At 32.3% G+C, this 26865-nt stretch overlaps 1 protein-coding gene across 1 annotated transcript; it reads right to left on the bottom strand.

Annotated features, from left to right (window-relative positions):
- Positions 1 to 15389: 15389 nt before the first annotated feature.
- LOC25502694 (zinc-finger homeodomain protein 9) lies at positions 15390 to 17087 on the bottom strand. The gene has a single exon (XM_013590245.3). It carries the CDS (start codon positions 16823 to 16825, stop codon positions 15650 to 15652), a length of 1176 nt encoding a protein of 391 aa, XP_013445699.1. The 5' UTR covers positions 16826 to 17087; the 3' UTR covers positions 15390 to 15649.
- Positions 17088 to 26865: the final 9778 nt, after the last annotated feature.

Raw genomic sequence — 26865 nt, 5'->3', positions numbered from 1 at the left:
TCCGGCCACTAAATTAGCTGACAAAAAAGAAAAAATGATATAAGTCCGCAAATGTAAAGTTTAACCATATAATAAAAGACGTCGATCCTACACATACATGTTAGTATCAAAAGTTTTCTGATGTTTAGTTAGAAAAGGTTGGATCTTTTGAGAGGTTGATGATTTGATTCTTTTGAAAAAATATGCAAAGTGGTATATATAAGAGTAAATTATGGTTTTTCCAAAGGGTTGAATTTTGATTTTTTTTTTTTTCCTTTCTTTTTCAACCAATTGAATAACCGTTCTAACTTAAGCATAAACCAATCAACCTAATTGTGGTTGTGTAATCCACTTGAGCATTTAAATTTACATTTATTTTTTATTTATTTTTCTTTCTTTTCTAGGGGAAACAACCATAAGTGTTAAAAATGACCTATGTTTCGGGTCACCTTTTTGTGTAGTTGTCTTTTACCACCCTTCATTCTTTTTCTTATCTTTTAATATTTTTCTTCTTTCTTTCTTTTAAACTCAAGGTGAATTGGTATGCTCACTTGCCTAAATTTATATTGATGACAATCAAGAAATAAAGAAGGCGTGACATAATGTGGAGGGGTGAATAGCAAAGATGGTAGCATAAAAGCATAACTTTAGCATTAAGATGATGGATTAGAATGAATTGGGCATTTACCAAGTAGTGTATTATTACTATTAGCCACATTCTTTTCTCTTATCATGTATTATAGCATAATGAACCAAACACCTAAATATGAATCAGATTAAGATTATTTTCACTCTACACCTTTTCTAGAACTACACCATTTAGCCTATTTGAAGGACAGTTGTTCAAAATGTACATTGTAGAATGTGACTTTTCTCTCAACCCGCTTCTTGCCATATCCAAAACCGTCTTATTTCATCTCTTAGCCAAGTCATTGGGATAACAGTAACCTCATGGTGGATTCCATTTTTCACACAAAAACCTTTAAAATCATTTGAGGTGTATTCTCTCAACACTTATGAAGTACGGATACAGACACCGAATACGATACGGACACCGACACGCCGACACAACTAATAATTTGAAAAAATCACAAGTGTCAGTGTCGGACACATACACGTCTAATCTAAAGAGTGTCCGTGCTTCATAGCTCAACACTTTAATGAGTTTCTCACTTTGTTTATCAACCACTAGCTTGAATCTTCTTTAACACTTTTTTCTCTTGATCACAATTTTCCCCTCACCTTCAGTAAGTATCATCTTCAAATTTGACCATTCCTTGTGAATTGCATTTGATTTGAACAACCAATATAGAGAAACCGTTGTTCTAACTTTGAACAATTCTCACTTATGGAAGCCATAATCAAAACTGCATCTGAATCTGAAACATCAGAATGTTCCCCATGGACAACATTTTCTTCTTCATCACTTCCTTTCTTTTTCGGGTCATTTCCAAACAAGCAATCATTAACAAAGTTGCCATACCTTTTTGTTAGGAGTTCCACATCGATTAGATAAAAGTTATCGACGTGGTGCTTAAGCTATGAGGCTCCCCCACCTAATGGATTAGTATTTTGGGTTGGGCTCACTTTATGGGTTCAAGTCATTACAATTGGTGTTTATATTGAGAGTTAGGCCACGGAAAGGGCTACCTATAGGCTGAATTAAGGTGCTCTATCGAATACTGATAGGAGAGAGTGAAACCACCAAAAAGGAAAGGGCTACCATCGGATCAATGTCGATAAAGTGAAAGCCACCAAGAACATCGGCTCTTAAAGAGCGTGATCTTAAAGAGTGTGACAATATTATGAGTCACACATCGAGTATGTAAAAGTGTGTTCGACGTGGTACTAAAGCCATGAGGCTCTCCCACCAAATATGCTAGTCGGGATTAAGGTGCTACCTATAAGTTGGATCAAGGTGGTCTATCGAATACTAATAGGTGAGTGAAGCCATCAAAAACGAAAATCGGGCCAGTGTCGAAAAAGTGAAAGCAATCATGGACATCAGCTTTTAAAGGACGTGACAAAAAATCTCACATTGAATAGATAAAATGCTTGACCGTGGTACGTAAGCCATAAAACTTTCCCACCTAATGGACTAATATGGATTAAGGTGCTACCTATAGGTAGATTAAGGGCTCACATCTTAAATATAGGAAATAAGAAACATATATTTGTGGTTTATCAAATTCCGAAACTTCAATCAATGGAAATTCTTAAACTAGCGGTAAAATCAATGGAAATCAGATTTTCTAGGTTATCACATTGTCTAACTAACATGACTCGTTATTCGAAAAGGAAGAAGGCGAAGTTACTTTTAAGGTTGGTTGAGTTGTTCTTCCCTATCAGTAGTTGTCGGGTTTAACCTAAATAAATATATTAATGTGTCTTTTTTTTTTTGCGGTGATCGGAGTTTGAACCCCGGACCTTGCATATATTATGTATTGTTCATATCAACTGAGCTAAGTTCACAAGTAATGTGTGTCTATCTTAACTTGTAACGACCAATTATTATTCTTTATGCAGGATATTATTTCACCCCGTGTAGATTCCTTAAAATTTGCTGAACATACCAGTGTTCGCCAATCCCTTGACTACCCTTCCTTAGGTTTCCAACCAAAGCAAAATGCCTTTTGTGATACTTAGAATATTGACCCGTGATCAGTATGGGTTCTACCAGCTTACACTTGTGCGTTTAAGTTACGATTATTATTCCTTTTCTATATTAATAAATCAGTTGGTTATAACTGAATCAATGTAAGTAATATTTTATAAAATTTCAATTACGATAAATATTAGTAGTATAATGACGACTTTAGTAATATAGTTTGTTGCTACCATTGGAATGCATTACATCAAAATAGCGTACAAAAATCATTGATTTTTAGCACAATTTATCTTAGATTACGAAATACTTCTCGGTATACCACATTTTAATCATATTGGTATCTTGACCATTTTCATCAGTTATAAACATCTTCAATCCATCTCTGGAGGTAACCCTTAAAATTGCAACAATATAACAGACCATGTGAAAACACAGGACTTGGTAAATATATCCCAACTATTTTTAGAGATTGTCATTGACTTTTGTTAATAGTCATTGCGAAAGAAACAACTATTGAAAACTGTCTTCGTTGAAATTTGAAAGGTATCCTGATATTTAGGTGAAATAATTTATACCCACATTGTATTATTACAATTTATTACGTATGAAATGTTTCAGTAATTTCTATCTAAGTGAAATGTTCAAATATTTATTTTTTTGTTAAAAAATGACCATTACGGCGGCTCAAACCGCCACTATGCTCATATATATTTTTGTTAAAAGGTGGGTATTGTGGCGGTTTAAACCACCACTAAGCGCAATATTTTTACTGAAAAAGTGAATATTATGCAACTGAAACTATCGTTCAAACAATTAACCATCATTTTATTCAACGTTTATTACGGCAGTTTGCATGGCGGTTCTTCCTAAACCGTCGATTTAAACTTTGTGGCAGAAAAAATTTGGACAACTTTCAAATCACCAGTTTAGTTTATAGTGGCAGCTAAATCCGCGGTAACATGCAAATCTTAGCCGCCGCTATTCCCGCAATTTTTTTGTAGCATCTTTCAGAGTGTTGGTCTCAACTTTCTGTTATTTAAACCGTTTGGAAGATTGCTTCAATCAAAGGCTTCAACAAAAGGTCACTAGAACTGTTTTCCATCATGTGTATTAATATTCTTATTTTCATATTATAAACTCTATTTGAGTATAATGAACACTCACTACACTTTTAATAAGCGTTCCTTGATTTGCATCAGTTTCATTTGGGCATTCTTGACTTGTCCTTGAGAGCCACTTATCAAAACTTTGAGGTTGACTTGCTTGGACATTTGATCTTGTATTCAACTATCTTGACTAGAGGAATTTGGCAATTTAGTGAGTGCTTATATTGGCACTATCATCAATTTCCTTCCTGAAAGACTTGAAAATAGCATTGGTTTGGGGAAGAAATGTTATACCCTATAAGTCCATGCAAAAAACTGTTATTCCCTCATTTGAATTATTATTTTTTATGTTGTTATTTTGATTTTCTTTCCTTTTTCTTTAAAGGTTGTTCATTTTTAAGGTCAAATGCATTTAAAGGTCCTTTAAGTTTTTCGTTTTTTTCAAAGTGGTCATTTAAGTTTCAAAAGTCCCAAACAAATACTTTATGTTTCAAAAGTCTCAAACAAATCTTTTTAGTTTTTGATTCGTTTCAAACAAGTCCTTTTAGAGGATGATTCAGATGATAGCAACAAAGAGCATTATTCACCATTTGTCATGCCTAAAAAGATGACTAATTTTAAGTGGTGTTAGGAGCCAGATTTGGTACCAAACACTACTAAAAAAACAAAAATTAGTGAGAGAAATTTTGTGAGGGAAAACATGAAATCTCTCTCTAATTCCGTCACTAAATTTTGCGACCATGAAATTTGTGAGGAATTTCATTTTTTCCGTCACTAATTTCCCTCGCTAATTTTGCTTTTTCTAGTAGTGAAAGATGAGTTCAAGGAAGCAATTACCAACTATGTTATCTACAATAGGACTTGTTTGAAACGATTAAAAAACTAAAAGGACTTGTTTGAGACTTTTAAAATTTAAAGGACCACTTTGAGAAAAACGAAAAAAAACTTAAAGAACCTTTAGATACATTTGACTCATTTTTAACGATTCTTATATTTAAAATTTAGAAAACTTAACACAAACTATCTCAAACTATGTCCTACTAAGCGTGTTAATTTATTGATAGTGAAAAATATCACTCCAACAAATGAATTTGATGTTCAATCTATGGCTCTTTCTAAGTCGATAGGTATATTGTCTCAAGTTTGTGCTTGCAGTGCAAGAAACGCGTAAAAATGGACAATGTTTTTAAAAATACATGAACAAGAAGATTAATTATAAAAAATAGGTTAAATTAATTAAATGGTCCCTCAATTAATTTCGAGTTTTCGTTTTGGTCCCATAACTCTTAAAATCATCATTTTGGTCTCTCAACTTTTACTCCGTTAATCAAAAAGGTCCTTGACTGTTAACTTTAACCCTAAATGTCTATGGTGGACCAACCTTAAGAGTGGTCCACCATAGATCCTATTAATTATTTTAATTAAAACCGTTTGATTTTTTTTCTTAAAAGAGAACCATTAGATTACGCATGTCTATTTTATTTTAGGATGTATCACCAACACCTAATTTTTTTTACTTTTCTTCATCTCTTTCCTCCAGCTTTTCTTCATCTTTATCATCATATATTCATTATTCATCACAACAACCTAGGAAGAAAGAAAAAAAAACCTAAGTAAATTCATATATGATATTCATCTCAATTTTCTCTGTCAACATGATTCTGAGTTAGAACATGAATGAATTTTAGAGATAGAGAAAATAATTTAGAAAATCATAACCCATTGAATTGATTTTCATTCTCGTCAATGTTGATACCCATTTAACTTTCTTTTAATTATACCACAAGGCTAAAACACTCCTTAAAACATTCAATACATCAATATTCTTCTTCTTCAATCTGAGCTTCTTCTTCTTCTTTCTAGGGTCTCCATCAATATTCTTTCTTCAAACATTCAATACAATAGTAACTAGAAACAACAGAGTATCAAATCCAAATTATGAACAAACCAAGATAAGAACAGAGGTGCAGGGCGACGCTGAAGGGATGGGCGAAAACTATAGGAATGGTGGTGGTGCATGACGGCGGCGTGGCGCAACGGAGAACGACCCTTTCGTGGAAGGGAGATCAGTTTTGAAGAGAAAATTGATGGACAGATTCGCACAGGAGACCTTTCTTCTCCTTCCGGCGTTGGTTTTGCTCCATTCTCCTCCGTAACTGCTTAGATTCGCACCTCTCTCCTCCGATTGTTCTCCAATTTCGGTCGATTCTCCAGATCTTGAAGCTTACCTTTCTAGCTTTTCACTGCGCAGGTTTTATCAGTTTCTTCTCTTTGTTTGTTCAGCGTGGTTTCTCTTCTTGCTTTGAAGGTTTTATGGCGTTGCTTTGTAGTCTTGCTCCGTTCGTGAGGTTCGTTCCGGTTCTGGGAAAATGTTGATATAGATTGAGGAAGAAGAAGAGAGAAGATGATGAAAAATAAAAAAAATTAGGTGCTGACGGTTCACTATAGATACAATGGACATGCAATCAAACGGTTAAAATCAAATCAAAAAATTTAGACATTAACAAACTAACGGAGTGGATCAATTTGAGTAACAGAGCAAAAGTTAAGAGACCAAAATGATGATTTTAAGAGTTATGGGACCAAAACGAAAACTCGAAATTAGTTGAGGGATCATTTGATTAATTTAACCTAAAAAATATAGAAAAGTAGCAACAAAAGTGAAATATAATGGTATTCTTATAGATATAATTTAGCTACATCATTCGCTCGATCAACAACTAGTAAATGTGTAATTTATTAGACAAGTACGTAGATGAACTCCTAAATATGGAGAACAAATATCATTAATAAAATGAATAAAAGCAACTTAAGTTTACATGCATGTCATATGTCTTTCGAACTACTTTTTACAAGTTTCTTATGGTTTTCGAATTCTGGTGTTTGATGGCTTCCAAACAAAGCTGCATTCGTGTAATCAACTTTTAACTTCTCCTCCATACTTTTGCTACCAGGGCCGGCCATAGGCATAAATTCTGCTCTTCTCCCAATCAAAATTGCTCATTCCCAACTGAAATGACAACAATACTTCTGTGTGACTTAAGTCACGCTGCGTGAGTTAACTCACGCTGGTTATAAATCATACGTGAGTTAACTCATGTAGGTTATAAACCCTGCGTGCACTAACTCACGTAGGTTGCATGACTTAAATCACGCAGGGGTATTTTTTGAAGTTTGGTTGGGAGCAAGCAATTTTTTATGGGAGAAGAGCAGAATTCCCTAGGCATAGGCCGTGAGACGGCCTAGGGCACATGACGTTAGGGGGCCCCAAAATTCCCTAGGCGGAGTGTATATAGAAATATTTGGTTTATTGGGGGTTTATATAGTAAAGTTCACTGAAGGACCCAAATATTTATATAATGGAGGGTTGGGCTCAAGTCTGTTAATGTTATAGGTCATTTTAGCGAGATTTGCTATATATACCCTCGTATTACACAGATTTCTATATACACCTTCCCTATAAAAAAAAGTTTGATTTTTCTTAATAATGTGCCAAAAAATTTATCATGGGAAAAATTGGAGATATTTTTTTGGGCTCTTTGTTCATAATATTATGCCTCAGTAATATTAAAAATATTGATGATATTTATTATCCAAGAAATTGGGATAATTTTTATAACAAAACAAATTATATTTTAGTTGAAAATGAGTCTACGAAGTTAATCTTAATTTTGTCTTTCTATGGTTTCAAAAAAATAAATTATATCAATATTGTAATGTCAACTTTTTTGAATGGATTGAAAGGATTGCAAAATTGAATATGATATTGCAAGATCATACGAGACGCATTCAAGATCATGAATCCGATGTGAGACACATTCTTGATCATTTCGCAGCTGCTATTGTTCTTTTCTACAGTAATTTAGTTTGTTTTGGTGTCTATAAAGTATTTGATTTATTTTCAGATGGTGTTTAAAAAAAATTATTTGCTAATGAAAGGCCAGGAAAGAAAACAGAATGAAAGAACTAATAAAATCATAACAATAAACTAAAAAAAATTATGACGTATTTTATAAGTGGACATTTTCTTATATTATATTTAAGGCTCGTAAAACACTAAGTACGGCCCTGTTTGCTATAGTAGTTACTTGGAATTTGAATGATTTTAGAACTTCCAACACCACCATAAATGCCCTTTTCGAACTCTACCATGATGATCTTCAAAGAAACTTTTTGAATATGCATGTAGAATTAAAACATCACCCTTATTTTGAGTGTGAGCTTTCGAGGAACGCCCCAAATATTCTTTGTTAATCTTAACAACCGACTTAAAAACAAATATTTAAATTTTGCACATAGCAGTTACAATAATTGCAAGATTAGGCATGTGAACAAAACTTATATCCGCGATTACCTGCCCAAACCCACCTTGATTTGATGGGTTTTTCCCGCTTTGATTGGATTTGGGTATGTGATTGGGTTATTTTTGATTTTAAAACACGGGTACGAGACGGATAATGAGGATATATGTATCCATTCGAAACCGAAACTCAAACTCGTTTCGAATGTAGGAAATTATTTTATACCTCTTTATTACTCCTTTTATATAAAAATAGAACTCAAACCCTAAACATTTCACTCACGCACTCAGAGTGCGTCTAAACTCAGTTCAATTCTCTCTTTTCTCCTACACCCACCATAGTCATTAATCTTCATCATCTCACACACTCGGAATTCTCTCTCTTCCCCATCACCATAGGCATTGTCCCTTATCTCTTCTCAATCGGTCTTACTATCACAAATTAACAATGATTTGCTCCCGGGCCTAAAAAACCTTCCTTTTTTATTTAAAAATAATAATTCACTATAGAGATAGAAATGAGGCGGAGATATCCAAACTTATCGGAGATGAGATTCAATTTATCATCTATGTTAAATATAGATATAAAACAAGTAAATATATAAGAGTCGAAGATGGGACGAGCAGGTAAAATTCGCTTCAATCCCATCCCATTGTCATGTCTATGCAAAACTTAAAGTTAAATACAAGCACTCTTTCGTTTTCCAAAATAAAATAAAAAATTCGTTAATATGTGATTTGCAGGTAAGCTCTCGCAAAATTAGTCCCTTTCACTTATATACATTAAAATAAACAAAGAAAACTTGCTTCAAGATTAAACTTTGTCAACTAATTAAATATGCTAAAAAGCACTAAACAACAAAACTTGCCGCTTTTTTGATCCAACCCAATATAGAAAGATGACAGATTAGTTCTTCAGCACTACCGGCATTACTTTCCATTAATTAATTAACCAATTAACCAATTAAGCAAAGCATGCTACTTGACTTCTAAGTAGAGACAGACCAAAGATTGTACAGTAATTTGTTGTTCTGTTCTGATTAGATTAAAAAGTGATTCAACAAGAATTTCTTAAGTGGGTTTAGAAAAAATTCGGATTAACCAGCTATAGTAATTAAACTTAGTGGTCTATATACATATTAGAAGCATCCAAAATTATGTTTATAGAAATTTGCTCTTGTTTATATCATTTAAGTTCAATTCCTTTTTTTATGGTGACAAAGAGAATATAGCTTTAAACTCCGTATTAGGCCGAGGTATCGGTTAATCGAGGATTAATCTCACCGTCTACTGATGAAAAAGAATTAATTAAAATTAAATAAAACTATGCATAGATTATACCTATACATAAATTGTTAGCAAATAAAGGATTGAACACGAGACTTGGAGAAAAACATATCATAAATCTCAAATCTTACACCATCATCTCAACCGTGAAGTATATAGAAGAAATTAATATTATTATTTTACTTTGGTTGAGAACGTTTTACTTTAAAATCAAATTTAAATTTTATTGAACAATTCGTCATTGGTTGAATTCATTAACCAATAAGACCAATTATTTGGTTGAAATCAACTCTATGTATCACTATGTATATTTAATAAAGGAATCAAGGAATACATGTTAAGACTATGATATTTTTGTTTAATTGAATAACTATTAATTATAATCAAGGATGTAGATTTGATGGCATACGATATGCAGGGCCATTCTTTGGCAAGAGCAAGGAGCTGGGTCTCTGGTTTATGAGTACCTCAAATATTTGTAGCGATAAGAGTATAATTATTGGGGTGTAGGATTAAAAAAAAGGCTAAAATATGATTTTAGTCCCTGCAAATATGTCTCGTTTTGGTTTTAGTCCCTGCAAGAAAAAAATTGTATTTAGTCCCTCCAGGGACTATTTTCAAAAACAAAAAATTTTGCAAGAACCTTTTTTAAAAACAAAATATTTTGCAGGGACCAAAAACTACAAAATTGGTTCAGTTATAATGTGCCACGTATGCAAATCATCACAAAAGTGGGGTCAGAGACTATTTTCAAAAACAAAAAAATTTGCACGGGCCAAAAACAATTTTTTTTTACAGGGACTAAAACCAAAACGAAGCATATTTGCAGGGATTAAAACCATATTTTAGCCTTAAAAAATAACACTTTTACTTACGACATAATTGATCAGTAAATGTCATTTTTTAGCAGGTTAAAAGCAAAGATAAAACGCTTTGGATACAAAATCTCACAATATAATGATATTCTATACAATATAAGGCAAAACTTATTAACTCATAAAATACCCTTCAATTAATTAAAATTTGATGTTCCAATGTCCTTTACCGTATAAAATTGTTTTCTTTTTTTCCTTTTATTTGTACTGTTTCCTTCACTTGCAACTTTACAAGAGGTGGGGGATATAACAAATAAATAGCAATGGCTTGTTTGGGATGGTTTGGGGGTTGTCACATATAGCTGTATGGACAGGGTCCTGTAAAAGAGATTGTGGGCACTCCCTTACAGTATATATTTGGTTGTTTCTGTAATGAATTTACTTGCCCTTTTTGACGAAAAATAATCATGACAGGTACTGAATATAAATTGAGGAACGTTAATAAAATAAAATAAATCAGTAGTACAACTATCATACCAACCAAACAAAAAGTAAAATATGCTTGTAAATGGAAAATTATAATGTAAATATCTTATTGCCAAACAAACATACCGACTTATTATTACCAACATTAAAGTTTTCAACCGAGAAAAACTCCAACTTCTCTCTAAACTTTATTTCTCCATTGAAGAGGGCTGATTTTAAGTCTTTTTTTTTTTTTTTTTACCTAAAATCACTATTCTACATCTTTTTTCATCTTTTCTTTAAATCTAAATAAGTGATTTTCATATATATCAAGTTTTTGCTTTTGTGTGTTTTTGATTTTGTAGTCTAATTGTGGTGTTGTGTTGTTAGTTGTCTTGTGTGGCATTTGATTTCGCGTTTTGTCGTGATGTTCGTTTAGTTCCTATTGAAGATTGACATCAGTCAATTATAAGTTCAATCAATAATTTGGGCGTCAACGTTGCAGATCCGAAAGCATGGGTATTTCAGTGACTTAAATTTTATCATATTATTTATAGGCATTTTGCCGTCGTATACTATTAACTTAGGTGTTATGAGTTTGTTAGCAGATTCATCTTTTACGTTTTTATCGATGTTTGTATATGATGTACTCTATCTATTTGAATAAATGAAAATCAGCCTTTAATCTTTGTGATGAGAAGCAGAAGATAACAAGTCAAATCAATGTTTAATATTTTTTTATCACCACTTCGGTTCACATGTAAAAGAGATATTGATAATCAGATGTTCTATCTAATGGTATTTAAAGTGTGACTAAAATTATTTCACTCAAAATCAAATTTAGTTCTCTTAAAATTATTTTTAATGGAGCTTGTTAACAAATCAATACTTTCGGTGATAAATATGAGCCTTTTGTTATAAAGAAAATCTATACTTCATACTAAAGTCACCAATCAAATTTTTTTATAAATATTAATCCTCGACAAAATTATTAAATATTTATTGGGTCTTATTAGTGGATGTGTAAAGTTTATCAAATCCACAAAAGGAATTTTTATTCTGAAAATACAAGTCAAACCATGTAAAAGTCATAACTATATAATATTTAATGTAAAAGATATTACTTTTAAATGTTTAAACAATAACAAAAATGTATGTAGTTCGGATTTGTTTGATTTGAAGAATTGAAATTATTATTTTTTAATTCGGCACCCACATTAAAACATCATATTAAAAAAATTAAAATCGAACCAAAATCAAAAAAACAAATGAATCCTAATTTTCTTGCCTGATTGATTTTGATTGACTAGATTATTATATTGACACAAACTCCTATCAAGTTCCAAGACCAGAATAATTCTGATAAGCCATCCATCGCTCCACCTTGTTTTGGAAGTACTCTACCAAAACCATGTCCTTCTTGTTAAATAAGCTTGAATTTCAAACAAAAGTTAGTTCAAAAGATAGAATAACCAAATTTGCATTTATAATAAATGATTTTTTAGGTACATTGAATAATTAATGTATCCAGTCACATTTATAGGTTAGATATATTAATTATTCAATGTATCTAAAAAAATCATTTTTTGCTTATAAATGTGACCGGATGAAGTATGTGACTTCAAACAAACTCTAAACAACTTTAATACCGAGCTTTTTGCTAACATAGGTCATGTGTCAAATTTTTACAATGCAATCTTTAACACGACTTTCATATCATGTTAAATAAGTTTTAAAAGTAATGCTAACAATGGTTCCGTGATTGATGGTCTTGCGGCTTGTGGGGGCTGTTTCGAGGCTCTCGGGGCGTTTTTCTTGGTGCTTTTTGTTGCAATATTGGTGAGGCTTCGATTTTCCATTCTGAAGTTCTTGCGATAATTTTGGCCATGGAGCACGCAGCACATAATAGGTGGTGGAATATATGGTTGGAAAGTGACTCATCTAGTGCACTGCTAATTTTTTCAACTCCATCTTTAATCTCAATTTTGCTTCGGAACAGATGGTCTAATGCTTGTCGCCTTGGAGTTTGGATTATTTCCTCTCACATATTCCGTGAAGGTAATTGTTGTGCTGACAGGTTAGCAAACAAGGGTCACTCCATTCATGGCTCTGTTTAGTTGGATTCACTGCCTACGGAGATGCATCTAGATTTCTTTCGAGATAGAGTAGGTTTGCCTAATTAAAGGTTTCCTTAAGTACCTGTAATTTTGCTGTTTTTTTTCTCTGTTTTCTTTTTATTGCTACAGAGGGTTTTGGCCTAGTCCCCCCTCTTCTTGTACAGTTTTTTCCCCTTTTTTTAATAAAGTTTTAGAGATTGGCGGCATAGGATGGAGGGTTCCCGGGATGCCAACCTAGTTGGGATGTCGGTGTTCCCTCTTGATGTTTGTCCTCTCTCCCTGTTTAGCAAAAAAAAAACTCTCTTTTCAACACTATCTGAAATACTCACTTTCTTATTTGTTTAAGGGAAATGTTAACCAATGCACCTGGGATGTTGGTTAAAGAATTATAAAAGAAAATTTTGTTTTGGAAATTGTGTATTCTGCTTTTTGAAAATTAAAAATGTGATCTTTTCAATGCAAAATTGACTTTTCTTTATACTTTTTGTTCCTTAACTAATAGTGGGCAATGGTTAACAACACTCTTTGTTTAAATCAAAATGGGTCTCACACTTTGAAAATGGATTCCATTTAAAGTGATGGGACATGCATTAATTTCTTCCAATAAAAGAGTGCGTATTAAAAAGAGTGTTGAAAAGAGAGTGTCAATAACATTCCTAAAGTTTTTTTTTGAATGAAAATATATTATAAATATAAGGGAATAAAATCTCAAGTATTACACCAAAAAGAGAAAATAAAAACATCAAAAAACCCCCAAAGAACATATTCCTCAAGTTTTAATTAATCTCATACCCACCTTAATGTTTAGCATGAACCTCCCATTCTAATACTATGTTAAATGAGTTTCAATTAAAAAAAAATGAGTGTCTCAAACATTTTTATATATTCAACCATTCGAAAATCTAAGTAATATGTGAGACTCCAAACATGCAAATGATACACCATAATTTTTGGCAGCTTTGAAGTTAAAAATCAAATTTTAATAAACTTAATTTGTAAAATTGTTTTTAATTAAAAATGAGTTAAATATATAAGTAGTTTATATTTAAAATTCATATTAAAATTGAATAAAAAATAATTTGAATAGTTGAGGCAAAAACTCCAAGCTTTTATCAGAATTGATTTTGAGTGAATTGATTCTGAATAAAAATGAATTGAATGAAAAATGATTTATATTTGAATGTATATATGTAAAAGTGGATTTATCAATAAATTTAAAGCTAAAATCAATTATATATGCCAAAAACTATAAATTATAGCTTCAAGTAGAATCAAATCAACAATCAAAATCAAATCCACTACAAATCATCTAAACATCATAACATAAATTCTACAATCTCTAAAATCACTTTTTTGACCTCTAAAATTGAAACTAAATAACACATACTTAGACATATCAAATTAGAATCAATTTTAAAGAGAACATCAACTTTACTTTAGAATATTCAAACTTATCAAACTCAATTGTATATCTCTAGAATTAATTTTGACTTCACCAAAATTAAACATGGATTTGCATGTTTGTGATACCGCCATTCACAACATTAGATAATGTTTAATAATGAATGAATTGATAAACAAACATGACCATAGACAATTCACATGATCTCAACAACATCTCTTAATTCCAAAACATTATCCTTTTCCTCGATTTCTTTTTATACCAAAAAATATGCTTGCACGGTTTTCAAGAAGAATTAACTCCATTTGGAAGATAACAACACAAAATAGGCAAATTGGGACTAATGTCATTTTCCATCTAATAAATGGGTTTCTTTTCTTCCTTTGGTGAAAAATTCTCTAGGACCACTTTACACACACACAAAAATTAAATTAAATCATAAAAGAAATTAATTAATATGAACATTACTATCTTATGCAATGTTTAACAATAGCATTATCCCTTGGTACAGAATCCTGTAAAAGTAGGAGACCCTAATAAATGAAAAAAGACAAATTTGCAGATAAGTTCCAACCCATATTTGATAAAGCTTGTGTTATGTGCTGCACAAACAAGTATGGGCACTTTGAGAGGTGGATTCTTCCACGAAAGTAGTTAGATTTGTAATTAATATATTAACGTTATTCAAGTTAAAGTAAAATCAGTTATCAAGAGGAAAATGTGACAACAATTAGAGCTAGCTATTATGAACACCTAGGTGTGGATATGTAACGTGTGGTTTGGGATGATAGTAATTAAATTCCTAGTCTTTTGAGAAAAAATTGACTTTTTTCAAAGGTTTTAATTGTTGTAGTTAATTTCATCTAATCTCATGTCCGGTAATATAGCTCAGTTGGTAGTTACCAGAGATAATTTTTGCATGAGCCAGAGTTCGAATCTCAGATTTTCTACTTCTCCACACATAATATCTGTGAATCTAGTCACTAAGCTACTAGACAAAAAAAACTTCATCTAATCTCCAATAAAAAAAAAACGAATCTAATACAGCCTTAATCTCAATTTATTCACGAATACAAATTCAATTATCTAAAACCATTTGGGTTGGGCTGATAATGTTGAATTGAGATCTTGAAATGTTCTTCTCGTAAAAGTTTCAAGTTCATTTATCTTTGACGCCAATTTGAAGGGTAGTTTAACTTTATAATAAAACACAATTAGTTATTAACTTAAAAAAAAATATCACTAACAAGAAGAATTCATTAACTATGGCAAATACATAAAAATCAAGAATAAAAAAACAAGATCATTGCTAATGCATAGAATTTCACTTAAATAAAATAGATGTGGTCTCAAATCTCAATTACATTTATGTTGTCATCATATAGAGACACCAAAATTACACTATTGGGCAAAGTTAAGACCTTGGATTAATTAAAAAAGAGGAAAAACTACAAAGGATAATAATGAACAAAAATAACCACAGATCATGGTAAAAATAAAATCTCTACTAGATTAAGCTTAATTCCCATTTATCTTAGTTCCTTGAAAAATAATTAAAAAGACTAATTAATTAAGAAGATAAACCATTAACAGAAGAAACATGAACATTGACACACCCATGATCTTCATTCATATGATGAATGACATTGTTGGAAGCATCATCATTACCATTACCAACATTGTTCTTATCATCATTTTGAGTAGCAATTTGAGTAGCAATTCCAATTCCAACATCAGATTCTGATTTCTTCCTCAAGCTATTATTCTTGTTGTTATGCATCCAAACTTTGAAAACTCCTCTAGAAACACCAATCTCATTGCAGAATTTCTGAACCAAACCATCATCACTCTTTTGCATTTTCCAACCCAATTTCTCAGAAAAACCATGCATCTTCTCTTTCTGCTCCTTGCTGAATTTTGTCCTGTACCTCTTTTTCCCACTACTTGTGTTGTTGTGACTGTTGTTGTTGTTGTGGCTCTCAAGCTTAACAACAGATGAAGCAAAATTGAGATTTCTTTGAAGATGGTTTTGATGGTGGTGGTGGTGTTGATCATGATCAGAGTGTTGTGGTGGTGTTGAATAAGCATTTCCACCAAGAGCTAAAAGCATGTGAGGAGCTGAAGAGTGATGATAAGAAGGTGGTAAATGTGAGAGTGGTGGTGGTGATGATGGGCTTGAAATTGGACTTGGGCTATGACTTGGGCTTGTACTTTGACTTGGGCTTGTGCTTTGACTAATTGGACCACGGTGTGGCAGTGGTAACGGCGGTGGTGGTTGTGGTGGTGGAACTGTTGTTGAAGGTGTTGTGTAGATACAGTTAAGAAAAGGTGGACTGTTTTTCGCGCTGGCTGTTGCCGTAGCGGTGGTGGAAGTGGTCGTGGTGAGGATATGCTCTTGTGGCTCACGGCGGTGGAAATTCCGGTGACAGCCACAAGCAGCACATTTGAGGGATCTAGGGTCATTGGGATTGAGAGATGATGGTGGCATGAATTCACCACATCCATCAAGTGCATGTCCACCTAGGGATGCAGCATGATTTTTGAGACATTCTTTGTAAGAAACAACCATGGATGATGATGGTGGTTGTTGCTGTGGCGGTGGTGGTGGTGGTGGAGTAGTGGTGTTTGTGGTGGTTGTGGCTGTAACTTGGCGTTTATGTGTGCCGTTTGTGAAAGGTGAAGACTTTAAGGTTATGTTTGGTTGTATTTGAGAATCTGCATCTATGTTTCTTGAGGTGATGTCCATGTCTTGTTGATTAGGGTTTGTTGAATTGTAGGGTTGAAAGGGGAAAGGGAACAAGAGGAAAAAAACAAGGGAAAAGGATAATGGTTTGTTTGGAAGAGAGAATAGAGAGAATTGGTGATTATGAATTATGATTATTATGAAGGTAGAGAGAGTGTGATGATGATGGTTATAATGAGAAGTGATGACAAAATCTGAGGTTTAAATGGGGTTATCAAGAGAAGAGATAGATAGAGGGTTACAGCAATACAAATAGTGTCCCAAATCTCAACCACTAATCATATGACAAGAGAACACATTCATAGCATTCAAATATAATTATGTCTTCTATATCTTTATATTAAGAAAATATTATTTTATTCATTATTGATAATTTTATCTTTCTTTACTTAATTACATAATTAAATTTTGTTCTAATTTTAAATTTAGATCAAATTAAATTTGATGTGATTATAAAAAAAAAAAAATTCCATTTTGATAAATAAGATTCATGGTCTCCTTCTTTCTATTAATAGTAATTATCCAGAATTTGAACAGAAAATAGATCAATTTGATAGAAAAATTTTATTAACTGAAATTGGTTTTTTTTTTTTAACTTAATCAGTCAATTTTTGGAAAAATCCGTATCAAGTTTTAATTTTGACGGACTTTATTTATTTCCAGAACATGAACAAATAAAAATATATTCCGAAGAAAAAAAAAGAAAAAAAAATCTTATTCGAGAAAATTAGAACTGATCGGAACAACCAAACCATTTGATATAATCTTTTTCATAAAAAACATTGATCTAATCTTAGATAAAATCTTATCTAATTTTAAATCAATCTTAAGGAAATCAGATTCAGATTAAATATCAATCATAATTAAAAATACATAGTAATTAAAGTAAAGAGTATATTAATTTATAGAACTACTTAGCCTACAACTTCAAACTTAAATTTAATTATGATGAAGGATTACGAAGATTTTCTTTCTAGAAAAGCTAAAGAAAAAAAAAACAGATTTGTTGATATAATAAACGAGATATCATGTTTTTATGTAATTTTTTTAATTTTATCATTCATTTAAAAACAATTATTTGTAATTTTATATTTTTAATTAATTAAATAATTAAATTTAATTAATTTTTATTCCGGTATCCCGAAAAAACATCCTCATTTTCGTGGAGGCTAACTATAGTACATAAAATAAAACAAATACTAAATAATAAAGTTATATCCATAAATATAGTCTTAATTTCGTGGAGGCTAACTATAATCCACATTCGAGAAAGAAAATAGGCGCGAAATGTGAGGATCCGTGTGCTTGTGTTTTTTTAGGAAAAAACAAGTATTAAATGGCGGTAAAAATAATTTAATTTTGATACATTATTTATGCAAAATAAAATTGGTATTTTACACAATCGCAAACCGATCTTATAAGTGATTTTAAAGATAATAATAATTAAAGTCAAATATTTGTAATAATTCGATAAATTAATCGACATTATAATTATTTTTGCATTAATTTTTGCATTAAGATGACATACCAATTAAATCCCTGTATGAAAATGAGATAAAAAGAAAACTTTTGTATAATTGGTATAATAACAAAAAAAAAAAATCTTTACATTGAATACATTCCAATTAAACCATTATAAAAGAGTAAAACTAATGGAAAAGAGGTAAAAAATTATATATAAAATTGAATCTGACAAAGGTAATTTCTTTTATTTAGTAAAGAAAATATTAAAGAAAAAGATAAAGTTTTAGTATAATAACAATTCTTGCAAATATATTTAGCCTGTATTTGACGTTTTTTCGCTTAGACGTACATTTAACGTTTGTTTAGATTGACGATTTCTTGCACATACACATATTTTCTCACTTCCTCACCGCAAAACTCCATAGTCATTACGTATACTTTCCGTGTAAATACAATTTCACAAAAGGGTATTGATTTTCTAAACACTCATCCAAAGTATTTATGTTTTTCGCTTAGAGATACATTTAGCGTTTTTTTAAATTGACGATTTCTCGCACAAACACACATTTTCTCGCTTCCTCAGCGTAAAACTCCGAAATTATTATTTATATTTTCCGCATAAATATAGTTTCGCAAAAGGGTTTTGATTTCCTAAACGCTCATCCAAACACATACTTACTACTCGTATTTGAAAGCATTAAACATACTCAAAACTGCATTAGATTAGATGTTGATCTAACATTTATGATTCATTAATTTAGATTTAATGATAGTTTGTGATGGTTCCTTTAAGTATCACATGTGTTAGTTGGGGACAATAAATTTGTCTGAAATTATTAGGCAAGAATATATTCGTTGAGGTCACTGATTCACACAAGAGTCAGTGTCTCCTGCAGACGAGTCTTAAAGGGAGAGAGAAGGTACGTACGTTTACGTGGCCATTTACACACTCAGGTGATGGTGGTGAGTGCTAATAACTTAACTTGTTGCTTTGTATCAAAGGACATTATAGACCCAACTGGGCCATCTCATAACCCTGCAAATGTAAACAAACACATGAATTCTAGTTTTGCTTTTATTCTATCTTTTCTTCTCATTAATAATAATAGTAATTCATTGCTATACTATTGGTGCTCATTCCCAACAAAAGCTTACCTCATTTGTTCATTTCCTCACGCATAAATTTAATTTTTTTGAAGGGAAATAGTTGTATTGTTTTCAGGGAGATGCCAGCCTGGATATGATTTATAATTTTTTTTTTAAAGGTTAATAATGTTTTACCCCTGTAATATACTCCCTCCGGTTCTATATATAAGAAACAGTTTATTTTTTTGATTCATTGAATAGTTGATGTATTTGGTCTATTTCTAAGCTAGGTACATCAAATATTGAATGAATCTAAAAAGTTAACTTTTTCTTATAAATAGGACCGGAGGTAGTATATCATTTCTGGGTTTTGCTCCTGTAAAATTTTTGTTTTGGTTTTCGTCCTTGTAAAATTATTTTTTCCTGAATACCCCCTTAATAGGTCATTCAAAAACTAAAATTTTTGAAAAAAAAAATCTGAAAATGGTCTATTAAGGGGTATTCTGAAAAAAATAATTTTACAAGAACGAAAACCAAAACAAATTTTTTACAGAGTTTAAATCTGGAAATGACCTATATTACAGGGGTAAAACACTATTAACCCTTTTTAAAAAGAAATTTTATAATATTAAATTAAAATAGGTGGAAATATATTCAAGTTCATTCTTAATGAGATTAGATTTGATGAAATTACAACAACCTAATTTATTGTTTAAGAGATTTGGTGCATGTTTGGCTATGCACAAAAAATTATTTTAAATGAATTGACTCTGTGAAAAATGAGTTGAATGTTAAAACTTAAAGCGAGTTGAATGTTTAAATGTAATGTATTTGAGTTAAATAATAAGTTGAATATTTTTATTTTTTGTACAGGTTATGGGTTTAATATTACTCACTCTGATTTAAATTATAAGACGTTTTATTCTAAAACGAATTATAATTTGGGACGGAGAGAATAAGAGATTTATAACAAAATGTTCTCACTATACATAATGAAGTTAGTGTACACTTTTATGTAAAACTTATTAAATCAATAAACTTATATTGTTGAAGATATATTTCTTGTGTTTGAATTTTACAACAAATTATAATTATCAATTACAAAGAAGTTTCTTCTACCAAAGAAGTTTATATTCTTAAGCATTTTGGTGCAGATTTTCATACTCGCCCTCCTCCTTCTATTAAGCACAAGTCAACTGGATTATACCCTCTCATTACAAGGTTTAAGCGCCACACTAATGAGACATCTTAGAGAATCATCACATGGTCTCTTCTTGTGGTGACATTTTTCGATATCACATTATTTGATACTTTTTTATGTGTATTTTCAGCTAATATTAGTGTTGCAACTTCTCTTTCTATTGAAATTTACGCCGTTATTTATTCTATTGAATTTCTCATGCAAGAGGTTGCCCAAATTTATGGCTTGAGTGTGACTCTTCATGGTTTAAGCTTTTACTAATGTGAATTTGGTTACTTGGCAGCTTAAGGTCAAATGGTAAATTGTTTTCATATCATTGGAAATTTTTTCGTTTTTGTTTTTTTTTTCTTTTCAAATTTATAGAGAGGTGAATATTTGTGCGGACAAACTAGTCTATGCTTGCTTCTTTGTTGATGATTTAGTCTGATGTGATTCAAGTTGCCCTTAGTATATAACCTTTTGTTTTGATGATGTTTGTTAGGTTGCTAGTTTCATTGATGATATTTATTAGCTAGGCAATGTTAGTTATGGCATAGAAACACTTAAAGCACGTAACAATCATTGCCTCATTCTATCATATAGTTCTTAGATGTCAAGTGTGATCTTTTGTTCCTCTTTGTGTGGCAAAACCTTTTGAAAAAAATACTTGAATCGATTCAAATAAGCTTGATTCGTATCAATCATTCTTACTGCCCATGATTCTTGTGAATCATGCAATTTGATTCGATTCATGATCCTTTGAATCATATCATGTGTGAATCAAATCAAAATACTTTGATTTGTATCATTATTTTCTTCTTGACTTCTTTTTTGGAGTGTTGAGTCGATTCACATATTTTTGAATCGTATCAACCTTCATCTGGAAAATTTTGAATCGAATCAAGCTTAGGCTGATTCATATAAATCTTCATACTTTCAGATTGTTTGTTTCTACATGCCTGAATCAAATCATACTTTTAGTGATTCGAATCATACATTGTTTTTATGAAAACAAATTACACTTGTTATTCACTTCTATATATAGTATTGTCCTCTAAACCTCCAAAACCACTGAATCATTTGCAGCTATTCTCTCTAGAGTCTCCAAACCTCTCTCTCCATTTGTTCTTCAGATTAAACATTTTTTCTAAGAATCATTGTGGTCTTTGAGTCATAGATTACTAGAGTGCTATAAGGATTGTATATTGATTGCTTTCAAGGATCTTGGTTAGGAATCAAGGTTCAAAAGTGAATAGAGTGATTTCTTTCCATCTTCGAGGGTATTGGGGGTTCTTTTTAATCTTCTCAAGTTCAAGAGGATCCATGCACTGGACCTAGCAAAGAAGAGTTCGAGATGAAGAGCTTCAAGGAAAGCATGTGTGTTTGAGGATTCGAAGAATTGGAGAATCACCAATTTCAAGGGTTACTTGAAGATTGGGCGCCATGGTTGCATATGAATTGAAGATTAGGGTAATTGAGGAAATTTTTATAATCACAACATTTGTATATAATTTCAACAATAGTGGAAGTCTTTGATAGAGATGTTTTCTATCAAGAAGAATAGATGTACCCCGAAGCAAAGATGAAAGGGGGAAGTACAATAAATTCCGGCGTCTTCTCTTCCCTTTCCTCTTTTACTTTGTATTAATAGGTGTATATGAATTTTGATAACTGTTGCTAATTGGTTTGAATGTGATCATAATTTTAATTGTAAAACTAATCTTAATTCATTGAATTAAGATTAGTTTCTAAGTCGATTTGATCAAAATTGAATTCATACGAGTTTCAATTCATTAGTTCATATACCTTGTATTCATTAGTGATAGCTTGTTTTATTGCATTTAGGTTTGGTATGAGAATTGTAGTTTTGTAAATTGTGTTGAGAATTATTGATAGGTCATCGTATTAAGATTTAGTAGTTGAATCTCTCAATTCAATAGTAAATTTTATTGTATTATCATTTTTTAATTTTTGTTATTGATATCGTTCACGAATATAATAAGTCAAACGCTTTTTCAAAAATCTCGATAATTTTGAAAAACACTATTTGCCCCCTCTAGTGCATATCCTTGTTTGCCATATAGACCAAAAATTGGCATCAAGAGCCTGCTCTCTTCACAAACGGTTAACTACCGGAAGAGTCGACATGGCAAACAAAGAGCCTAAGGGGGCGTACAATAAAGCACCAATTTTTAACAGCGAAAACTATGACTATTGGTAATAATGCATGATTGTTCATATTCAATCGGTTGATATGGATGCTTGGGATGACGTGACCAACGGGCGGTATCAACCGCAAATTGTTGCTAACAGAGGCGTACAAGACAAACCAAAAGTCGATTGGAGCGACGATGACAAAAAGAAGGTTCAATATGATTTGAGGACGAGAAACATAATTATTTCTCCTCTTGAAGTGAATGAGTATCACTCGATTTTACATTGTAAAACCGCTAAGGCAATGTGGGACGCATAGAAAATCTTCATGAGGGAACCAACGACATCAAGCAATCAAAGATCAATACTCATTTAACAATATGAACTCTTTCACATGGAGGATGGTGAATCCATCTCATCCATTCAAACGAGGTTCACGCATATTGTTAAAAAATTGAAAAACTTAGGACAAGACATCTCAGCCCAAGGTTACTGCAATAAAGGAATCTAAAAACCTTAACACCATTAGCATTACCACTCTTTGGCAAAGTCAAGGAGCATGAACACGAGATACTACAACCTCATCATGCACTACCTATCTAGTCCTCCCTCTGAGGAAAATCGTCTTGACCTCACACACTTGATCATTCAACACATGATCATCGGTTCCAACTCCAAGTACAAGAACTTCACTGTCCCTTACGACATGCTGCTGACAAGAGTTTTTTTATCATTTCAAATTTGATATCTCCAATGAGCATTGTGAATTAGCGGTTACAAAAATGTGAAGCACATGAAGAATAATCCTGAAGCTGAAAATCCTGTCTCTCCTGTGGATTTTGCAGATGCTCCTGGTTTAAAAAGATAAAGAACTGAAGAACATCTTCCTGACATACATAATGATTTTGATATTTTTCAAAATGTTCCAAAAAGTTCTCCTGTCACTTGCACTATGATCTCAGCAAGAATCTGAACTTTGAAAGTTTATTTATGGATTTTGAGAGTCCTACTCGAAATGCCGCAACCATACTTGAAGGCATGAACACTCAAAACGCTCAAAATATGTCAACCTCTGTTCCTCTGTTTTCATCAAACCAAAACTTTTCCACGTCAAGCTTTAGTTATGACTTTTTGAACAATCTGCTCAAGACTCCTACTCGAAGTCATTTTGCTTCCGGACCCAAAATTAACTTTGATACCTCTCTCCATTCCTTTGAATCAAACTTTGGCTCTTTTGAATCATTTAGCTCAACTGGTGCTTCCCTCAATCCGCCTTTGACCCAACCTCACTCCATTCCAACAATGCAGTTTCAAGCTTCTTCTCCAACTCGTGAATCAAATGCTTCCGGTACCAACAACTCTACTCCAACTCTCTCTGTCCTTTTGGAACATGTTCAGACTCTGCAAACAATGGTTTCCTATCTGATGTTTGACTATGTGAAGTTTCTCAAAAGGATGGCTGAGTACTGTCCAAATACTCCTTATGGTCTTTTTCCTCCTCTTGTGTCCATTGCTGAAGATCTTCCATCTGTTCCACATTTCAGGGCTCCAGCAGATCATTTTTTATCTTGCTTCCTTTATTTTAGGCAAACTCCCACCTTTTTGATGCGCCAAAGGGGGAAAATTGAAATAATATTTTGGATTCTTTTTGGAAAAGGCGTCTTTGTTCTGTTTTATTGCTTATTGTTATACCCTGTTTTTGGACCTAAAAATACTGGGCCCAATTTCATTTCAAACTTTGTCAAATGTCAAATTTCAACTGCACAGTTCAATTTGTCTCTGCTACGCAGTGTTTTCAATCACATTTTTACCTATGTTTTTCTTGCATAAAACCTTTCAAAATGTCTTTACTTGTCTTGTAAGTCGTTCAAAAGTGTCTCTGAATCATTACATTGCTTTTTCTACAGTTTATTTCAAAATTTGCAAAAAGTCATACAGAAGGGTATTTTGGTCATTTCCTGCAGTGGGACCCATTTTCATCCTTGTGACTATCTCTGAGTCTTTTCAAATTCATTTTTGACATTTCATCAGTAAACCCTGTTTAAATTCATTTTAAGTTTGCGTCTGAGTCAGTGTCAGGTCAATTTGAATCTGTTTAGGTCGTTTTTAGCCCTAGGGGCATTTTGGTCATTTCACGTGAAATTTTGGCATGGGGAGGTTACTTTGAAGTACCTCATTTAGGCCATTGGTTCGTTTTAGTCCGTTTTGTCAATTTTATTTTGGTTTCACTTTACGTTTGATCAAATTGCGTTTTTTATTCAAATTTTATTTTTTATTGCATTTTGGTCCCTAAATTAAGGTCCCAAAATTGCATTTCAGTCCAAAAGTTTCTAAAAATTGCATTTCAGTCCTTTTATTATCATTTTTTTTGCAGAGGCGCCCCAAAGGGCATTTTGGTCCAATTTTTCGCACAAATTTTAGTCCAGTCCAGATGTCACTTTTTTATTGGTTCAGGTACACATGGCAGCATATAAAAGGGGAACAGTGTCAGATTTTTTCAGGAGATCCATTCATCATATGCCACATCACAAACAGATTTCTCAATTTCTCTCTCTATTCTGTTAGATCAGAAAACAGAAAATCACCAAGAACACAGAAAAATTCCAAACCCTAACACACAGATTCATCACAAATTCACCAGAATTCAACAAAAATTTCTCAGATTTCTCAGATTTCTCTGCAGTTCTCAGTGATTCGTCCTTGAATCGTCATCATCGAACCGTTCCTTTCGCAATTCCAGTGCGAATCCATCGCTGTTAGCAACGGACTCAAGCACGATCACGAAAAGTGCGAAACAACGCAAGCAACAGAAGCCAGTGCGAAACAACGCAAGCAACAGAAGCAAGCACGAACGTGTCGTGAGCAAGGAGAAGAAGAAAGCAGTGGATTCGAACGCAACAAGCCAAGCCAAAACCAAGAATCACGTTCGTGAGCCGAAAGCAACAAAGAGGTAATCCTCTTCACTTCTTTCTCTCTTTCCTTTTCCGTTTTTGTTCCAAAGTTTCATCGAAGTTCAAACTCAGATCTACTCCGATTCAAGCTTTTTTTAAAAAATCTAAGCTCGGATTCGAGTAACACATAAAAAAGGATGTTTAAAAACGTAAAAAAAATGTGAATCGGAGCAGTTTCAAACTCCGGCGCGGAGGCGCCACCGCCGTCCGCCGCGCCGGAAAAGCCATGCCAACCGGAGAAGATGACCGGAATCTTAGAGAGAAGTGAGAGCTTCTCTCACTAGAGGGGAGAAGAGAGAGAAGGAAAAGAAAAAATGAAAAAAAACCGGACTGGACGCATTTATATAGAGCTTTGAACCGGTCCGGTTTATTTCCGGTTTTTTTCCTTTCTTTCTCAGCCTCTAGATCAATCTAACGTCTCCTGTGCAATCTGAGTTTTGTGTATTGGGCCTTTGGTTTGGGCTTTGATCTTTTACGTTTTTGTTTGTTTTCCTGCTATTTGCACCATATTTCTTTGCTGTTTGAACCCCTGCATGCTTAAAATTTTCTCCAAAAAAATCTCCAAAAATTATCACATGTTTCTTGATATTTTCTTAGTGTTTTTATGACATTTTTGAACATTAAGGATCTATGAAATTTTTGTATAATTAATTCATAGCATTTTAATTCTCTTTGAATTATTTGTTATGGATTCTTCTTCACACATTTGTCCTTGATGTGAGAATATGTAATAAAAGCTACTTGACGTGTTAATATGAGAGATTTGTGCCACTAATTTCATGTTGATTTGCTGTTTTGATTTGGTTCATGAGTGCTTGATTTTATGAACAATATATGCATATTTTGAAAGATATAAAATGCCAAGTTTATTCTAGAAAATATGGCATGAAACCATGTTTGCATGTTTCCAATAATTCTATGCTATAACTTGAGATAAAGAAAACTCTTGCAAAATTTGTTAAAGCATGAGAATTAGAGGCCAAGAATGCTTTAGGTTTCATACCTAAGTTTTTAGGGTTTAATGTCATTTTGTTAACTTTTTGTGCCATCTTGCATGCTTTTATTTCTTAGTGCTTATTATGTTCTTTCTTTTGACTAACAAGTTTATTTCCATGTTTCATGCATCTCATTTAGTATTCCCTCCACCTTCTTTAGCCTAGCATTTATTTTTTTTCAAGTTTTAATTCATTTAGAGATGTAATTTGTCA

Source organism: Medicago truncatula, chromosome 8 (assembly GCF_003473485.1).
Source record: "Medicago truncatula cultivar Jemalong A17 chromosome 8, MtrunA17r5.0-ANR, whole genome shotgun sequence".
NCBI classification, from domain to species: Eukaryota; Viridiplantae; Streptophyta; class Magnoliopsida; order Fabales; family Fabaceae; genus Medicago; species Medicago truncatula.
Note: the sequence above shows the minus strand (reverse complement) of the source record. Positions and strands in the feature narration are given on the sequence as shown.

Bases quoted from the DNA above. Each gene is read 5' to 3' on its own strand.
- LOC25502694 (XM_013590245.3), bottom strand. From the start codon at position 16,825: ATGGACATCACCTCAAGAAACATAGATGCAGATTCTCAAATACAACCA.